Source organism: Colossoma macropomum, unplaced genomic scaffold (genome assembly GCF_904425465.1).
Source record: "Colossoma macropomum unplaced genomic scaffold, Colossoma_macropomum, whole genome shotgun sequence".
NCBI classification, from domain to species: Eukaryota; Metazoa; Chordata; class Actinopteri; order Characiformes; family Serrasalmidae; genus Colossoma; species Colossoma macropomum.
In genome coordinates, this window is record NW_023494790.1 from 5,189,943 (window position 1) to 5,197,628 (window position 7,686).

General features: G+C 40.9%; 1 protein-coding gene across 1 annotated transcript; it reads left to right on the forward strand.

The window, feature by feature from the left end:
- Nucleotides 1-232: 232 nt before the first annotated feature.
- On the forward strand, nucleotides 233-6,675 carry lrit1b (leucine-rich repeat, immunoglobulin-like and transmembrane domains 1b). The gene is given in 6 exon segments (XM_036571812.1): nucleotides 233-238; nucleotides 1,900-2,051; nucleotides 3,970-4,430; nucleotides 5,137-5,442; nucleotides 5,596-5,768; nucleotides 5,770-6,675. Coding segments are annotated over 6 exon segments (2,004 nt in total).
- The last annotated feature ends 1,011 nt before the right edge of the window (nucleotides 6,676-7,686 follow it).

Genomic DNA, 7,686 nt, shown 5'->3' on the forward strand with positions numbered 1-7,686 from the left:
CGTCCACCTGCCAAGAGTGTGACCAGCTTTCACCACCACACACACAGACCCATCACTTTAAAGACGGATCAATAAATGAGGCCTCATAGCTGATGAAATTACATCATAGTTTGGAATCAGTCTTTCATCTTCAGTAAATACAAATATGGTTGTTCCTACTCTCTGCTGCCACTCAGTGGTATTACTGGGAATTATTTATTTGCTGCTTTTTGTTTCCTCCATCAGCAGAGGCATGCAGGTTAGACTGTTAAGGTTTATTGCCAACCAAAATGAATTACTATCATGTAATTCCTTATTATTATATTATTATTTATTTTTTTATTTTATTAGATATAATAATACACTTGCATAAGGAAAGAGAAAGTCAAAAGAAGAAAAAACAACAACAAAAAAACAAAAAACAAAACAAAACTAGTGTTAAAAAACTGATTAAAAGCTACAGACAAAATGTGGCTCCTAACAACCACCTGGAAGAGCTGGTAGACACCAAAACTGCCCCCATCAGATAAACAGCACTTAAAGCTTTCATCTCTGGCACAGAGAGAGGAGAAAATCAAGCTGCTTCAGATCTGAAAACATCCACAGGTGTTTCTGTCCATCCTTCCACTGTGAGAAGACGACTCAGCGCTGTGGGTCTGAAAGGATGTGTAGCTGTCAAGAAGAACCTCACTGAGAAAAGGAGACGGACACACCAAACAAAGAAGATGAATGATGGACTGACCACCCCAGAGTCCAGACCTCAACACCACTGAATGTGTTTGATTACTTCAGAAAATGATCAACCAGCTTCTAAGACTGAGCTTTGGAGGTGTGTCTGCAGATTCTTTGAGGAACTGAAAGTGAGTCTCCTGAAAAGAATGAAAGCTGGAATAAAGGGGAAAAGTGAACTAATAAACTCACTAATAAATAAATAAATAAAAGATACATGTATTATATCTATATATGTATACATAAGATTAAAAATGCACCTAAAAAGAAAAGCACAACAGTAAAACGTAAAGTAAAAGGTCAGAGACCACATTATTAAGTATATATTATATAAAATTACATACAGTTAACAACTAGTTGTTGAGGCTTCTGTGTAATTTTATATAATATATGTTTTCTGTATTTTTTTCTTTAATGCTGAAAAATGAATAACGTGTACTGAATGGCCATTTTGACTCGAAATGAAATTAATGAGGGGGGTCTGTGACTTTAACTTTACATTTTACTGTTGTTTTTTAGCGTGCATTTTTAACCCATGTGTACACCAATACACTAAAACAATGCGTTAAAATAATATAATTATGTTATTGTAAAAATGACAGGATTATACAAACATAAGCAGGAAAATTTCATTCTTTCATTCTCTCAGGTAAATAAATTCATATTTGTTTCAGATTCATTTTATTAAAAAAATACAAATAAATAATACAAATAAATAATAATGATAGCTTTTCCTCCCACTGAACCCTTCAACGTCTAAGTACAACTCCTAAATGCATAGTTATGTCATGTTGTGTTTATACTCCTGGTGTCCTGCAGTATAAAGACCCGTTCCAGTGAAATGAAAACGAGCCGCCAATGAAATACAGAGGAAAACAAAATTCCTGCCCAGTCTGAAACTCTATAATTAACCCTCCAATCAAATGTTTGGAAGTGCCTGCCCCGCATATAAACAAAAGGCAAGCATATAGCCTATGAGCTTCCAGGAAGGAAATAATCGCGTAAATGAAAATAACCCAAGTCCTTTCTCTAATCCTCGTCTATCCTTTTTATCTGGGGATTCAGCGCAGGCTGTCCAGTATGGACTACTGAGGCAGAGAGAGAGAGAGATCACAGCGATGGTGCTGCTGCTGCAGGAGCACCAATAAGGCGCTTGTGGTTGGATTTTTTAGGTTTTTGACACTAGGCTAGAGCGGTAGGATAGTTCATAAGAGTGCAGAGATGCTGGGCCGTGTGCGTTTGGGGTTTTGCCTGGCGTTCTGTTGCCTTCCTCTGCTGTGCGGTGCCTGTCCTGCACAGTGCAGCTGCTTTTACCACAAACTCAGCGATGGATCCAAGGCGAGGTAGGAATTCGTCTTTACTCCATGGCTCAGATTGCTCAGATATATTAGTTTTAAGTGCAGGATAGAGGCATTTCAGATGAGCTGCTTGTGTGTGGGCAGAATTCATTCGCAGTCCAGATTTGCCCTCCTCTCTATTTAGTATAGGATTAACTTGGGAATGCTCTTTAATCTTCTTTCCTTAGCTGCAGCAGTGCAGGCCTATTCTCTCTACAGGAAAACAGAGAAAATGCAAATATTCATATTCAAGATTTGGTGTGCATGTATATACTGTGCAACAGATGCTTATACGCTGATTTATAATATACAGAATACAGTGATAGTGTATAGAGGCCACATAGCGTCCATCAAAAGTCCATCGTCTGTCAATGTGGAATAAGTTTTAAGATCATCGGTATAGGCACAAAACCTTGCATCCTTATATTTGTCATTTTTTTCCTTTTTTGACAGTTAGAAAACAGCAGCTGTGCTACAAATTTAAATTAAATGTCATGATGAATGGAGAAGAAACAGAATAAAACAGGAATGACTTAGAATACAGTCTTTTTACATTAATTTACATTGAAAATTAAGAACCTTATTTCCTTCTTCTGTAAATTTAACGTTTCAGAGGTTTTGTTTGCAACACCAACAACATTTTAAAGACTATGCAAATGTTTTTTAGATGTAAATATCCGTAATATCTGTAAACATATGTGACAATATTATCAACAGTTTGGAAAAGAAAATCAAGTCATTATTTAGGCCGAATCTGCTCTTCGTATCAAGGAAGAAACTTTGATGAACATCAAGCTGAGAGTTGATGCTAAACATAAAGAGTATCAAATACAGCCTTTGTAGAACATTAGACTGAAAATGTACATTTTAAAAGGTGTCCCCAAACTTTAGCAGGCTGTGCAGATAAAACCCCTTGAAGGTAGATTTTGTATTGTAAAAGAAAATGTCTTCAAAATACAGTTTACTGTAAATTTACAGATTTTTCAAATAATTCTGCATAAGTTAGTGGTTGAGATGAAAACAGAGTCATTCAGAGTAGTTTGGTTTGAAATTGCTCATTGTAGAGACTAGAGACAAGAGATTTCTTTACAGTGGTGGTGATGGGAACCAGGGCTCACAACATCTACAACAGACATATTAGCATTTTATTTACTATCAGAAACCACCAGTGAACCTACACGTGTCTTCTGGGTTTTATATGTAATGATGATGGTAAAATAGTGATAAATCTGGAAAAATAAGGCTCCTTTGGGGACTAATTTGCCTCACAACACCCTGCACATCTCCACCATGACTGCCATAAAACAATATCTCAGCTAGCAAGCAACATATTGAAACCATTTAATGTAGTAACTTTCCGTGACGGAGCTTTTAGAGGCATTAAACTCGTCAGATGTCTGGTTCCTATCAGCACCACTGTGAAGAATTCTGTAAGTTTCTCTAGAGCGGAGCATTTCACAGCAAACCACTCTGAATGACTTTACATCTTAACTTTATTTATGCTGATTTGTTAATAAATCAATGGAAATCCTTTTTAATAGTATTGTGTAAATGAGACAAGTGTTTCTTTGAGGTCTTCTTTAGGCCATCATGGAATTTTTCACATTTTAATGTACGTGAATACTGTGCAACAGATGTCAGTACACTGGTTTGTAATAATATATATCATAACCCTGTATAGTGTAAACAAATACAGTAGATTTAGTATTCTGAAAAACAATATCTTTGATATTTAATATTGCATGAAGCACATTTTGATTGTCTATCATTGTCAAAGCTGTAGAGAAAAGATTGATTGTCTCTGTATGACTGTATAAAGTCCATCGCTGCCAATTTATCCTGAGTCCTATCATTTTTATCTATTTCCTATCTTTATTTATACAATTAGAATCACAAATCTAACCTACAATTTGCATTTTTGTAGGAGTGTTCTGTGCAACGACCCCGAGCTCACCCTCGTCCCCACCAACTTCCCTGCGGACACGTCCAAGCTCCGTATCGAGAAGACCGCCATCAGCCGCATCTCCCCCGAAACCTTCCACTACCTCAGCAGTCTGGAGTTTCTCTGGATGTCCTTCAACTCTCTCTCCACGCTGCACTCGGACAGTTTCCGCGGCCTCTATGCGCTGGACGAGCTGCGGCTGGACGGCAACTTCATCACCTCCTTTCCGTGGGACTGCCTGACGGACATGCCCAACCTGAGGCTCCTGGATTTGCATAACAATAAAATCACAAGTATTCCAGCTGAAGCCACAATCTACATCAGAAACCTGACTTACCTGGATCTGTCCAGCAACAGCCTGACCACGGTGCCCCCAGAGGTGCTGACAATGTGGTTCTCTCCAAAGCTGACACAGGACACTGAAAACTCCAAGATGATTCTGGGTAAGATTTATTATTTTTCTGTAAAATATTTGAATCGATTTTTTTTTCTGTGAGTTTCTGTATGATACAAGTTTTATATCTCATTCAAAATAACAGAATTGTTTTTTTGAAAATGTAGAGATTTTTTTACTTGTGGTAGATCGAGTGAAATAAATACCTTATCTTTAGAAATATGTTAGCATAATGCAGTAATAACTTGGATATCAGTTTGAACATCAAGGTTTGACCCCTTTAAACCCCCTTAAATGGCCAAAGAGTTATTACACAATTCCATAACTTAAGAATAGCTCAACTAGTTTGCATTGAAGTCTCTGTATATACTGACTAATAAGCCTTAGTATGTCATAAGCCTGAGATTTTAGGGGTTAAATTAAAGTAAGCATCCATCCATCCATCAATCCATCCATCCATCCATCCATCCACTCATCCATCCATCAGTTTCATAGTAGTTACTGAGCAAGAGGGTAAATCGTCAGTAATCTAAAATTATCATCATCACATGATCATCATCTGTTAATCCCATTTGACCCCTCAAATTCTGTTTGGCTTATTTTTCAGTTATTGATCTCAAGTTTTATTATTCAATACTATACTATGCTACTATGAATTATTCAGTAGCTTCTATATTCTATACACACATGTATTTATCAGTTAGAAATGGCCAACAGGTCCTTAAAGATTAAGACCAATTTTTTTTTCCCTCCAGGTCTCCACGACAACCCATGGCAATGTGACTGCCGTCTGTTTGACCTGGTGCAATTCCAGAAGTCTCCGTCCTCGTCCGTGGCATTTATCGACACGCGGCTGCGTTGTTCAGAGCCTGAGAGTCTGTCCGGCGTCCTCTTCTCGGACACGGAGCTGAGGAAGTGCCAGGCACCTCGCGTCCACACGGCCGTGGCCAGAGTCCGCAGCTCTGTGGGAAATAATGTTCTGCTTCGCTGCGGAACCATTGGGGTACCCATCCCTGAGCTCTCCTGGTCTCGAGCCGATGGCAAGCCCCTGAATGGGACAGGTATGTTTGGTAAGCCATTACCACCTCATCTCCTCTCTAGTAGCTATGAGAAAAGTCGTAAGTGCAAAAGCTACAGAATGTGAGCCCAAATAAATAACAAATGATTGCTGTTTTATTTTACAGTAAACAAATGTCTACTCTTTTATTTTACAGTCCAGCAAGAGGTTTCAAAGGAGGGCATCATCTGGTCTGTCCTCAGCGTTCCTGCCGTGTCCTACCGCGATTCAGGCAAATACGTCTGCAAGGCCACAAACTTCGTAGGAAGCGCTGACGCCATCATCTCCCTTGTCATCTCTGACACATGGCGCATCGATGAGACCGTGGCGAAAGAAGACTCGCGGCAAGAAGCCTGGTGGCTTTGGAAGGGCAGCGTACCAGGAGAAGCTAATTGCTCGCTACGTTCCTCCCACCACCAGCTCAGCAGCTGTCCCAATTATCGAGCCACTTAACAGACCTAAATCTACAGCATCCTTTGAGATAGAGAGCTACAGTATCTCAGATGGAATCTCGGCAGTTAAAATGACAGTCCCTCCTGAGACGGGCACGGGGACGGATGGCCGTTCAATAGAGGTGGAGAAAGAAGTGTTGAGTAATCTAGCAGGAAACGCCTCCTCCTTGCAGCAAGGTCCAGAGAAAAGAGTGGTACGTTCCGTCAAAGTCATCGGTGACACCGATCATACAGTGTCCCTAAACTGGCGAGCACCAGCTGCCACCAATACAACATCCTTCAGTGTCCTGTATGCCGTTTTTGGTGAGAGAGACATGAGGCGCATCAACGTTGGGCCCGGCAAGAACCGGGTCACCATTGATGGACTGGTGCCCAAAACAAAGTACATTGCTTGCGTTTGCGTAAAGGGTCTCATTCCAAAGAAGGAGCAGTGCGTCATCTTCTCCACCGATGAGGCAGCCAGCGCCAGTGGGACTCAGAAGCTTATCAACGTGGTGGTCATCACTGTTGCTTGTGTCATTGCTGTGCCACTCACTCTTATTGTTTGCTGTGGGGCGCTGAAGAGGCGGCTCCAGAAGCTGCTGGGCCGCAAGTCCAAGGACATCCAGGACTCCTATGTGACCTTTGAGACTCTCTCACCGGGAACCAAAGCCAAAGGGTTGGAGGGGGAGTACCTCACTCGGCTCAACCAGGATGAGTCCAACCGCTTGCTCTCGGCACGCTCCAGCGTGGATTCAGAGGCCACAGCCAGGACTGAGGGACAGCCTAATGAGTACTTCTGTTAAGGCATGCTAGAGAATCAGTTCTTTCAAACAGTGGTTCTTGACTTCAAATCTGGGAACCCACTCTTCTTCCTGTATCCTATGCCCCAACACACCTGATTCCACTTATGAAGGGCTTCATAATTAGCCATCAAGCTGGATTAGATGCTGGGCAGGGAAGTGGGTCCCCAGGACTAGTGTTGAGAACCTCAGCTTTAGACCACTGGTTCTCAACCCTAGTCCTGGAGTACCCCATCCCTGCAAGTTTGGCATTTTCCCTGCTCTAACACAGCTCAGGAAGTGCTCATCAATTAGCTGATTATTTGGATCAGCAGTATCAGAGCATGGGAAACAACAAATTATACAGGGGTACTCCAGGAACAGGGCTGGGAACCACTGTTGTAAAGCCCAGGGCACACCAACCCAACCTTCTCCAACTAAAAAGACACTTTCTAAAGACTTCCACAAATAGGTACAGCATATCGACCAAATATTTGGGTTCACAAGAGTTAGTTGGAGAATGATGTATTGATGTGCTCAGGGGTTTAATGCATTATAAACACATTTGCTTTGAACCGATTGTGCTGCAAGAAGATGCAACCAACCACCAATAACCAGAGGGCCTCAGCCGAAATGAGAGATTCTTGAGAAAGCAGGCATTTCCGTGGGCATGAAACTGGGATTGGGTCATTTCTGCCTTGTTGGAGATGAACCTCTGCTCTAGGGCAGTTTGGAGGTGCCTATGAATGGGCTAAGACATGTGTTAATGAAGCAATTCCACATCTCTTCACAGCCTTGAAAGTATGAACCATATTCATGATGGTGCGCTGTTCAAAAAAAAGGGAAAACATTTTATCACTGTAAACTGTGCAATGTTTAAAAGAATTCTGAATTAAGCTTTTTTCTTTTTTTTTACTTGTGATGCACTTTTTTGCATATTCCTGCAGATGAATGTCTTCACTGTGACATTTCAATTAGAAGATTTGTCGCATACAAACATTTTCATGGAGGGAAGGAATTTTAAAGGACTAGAAT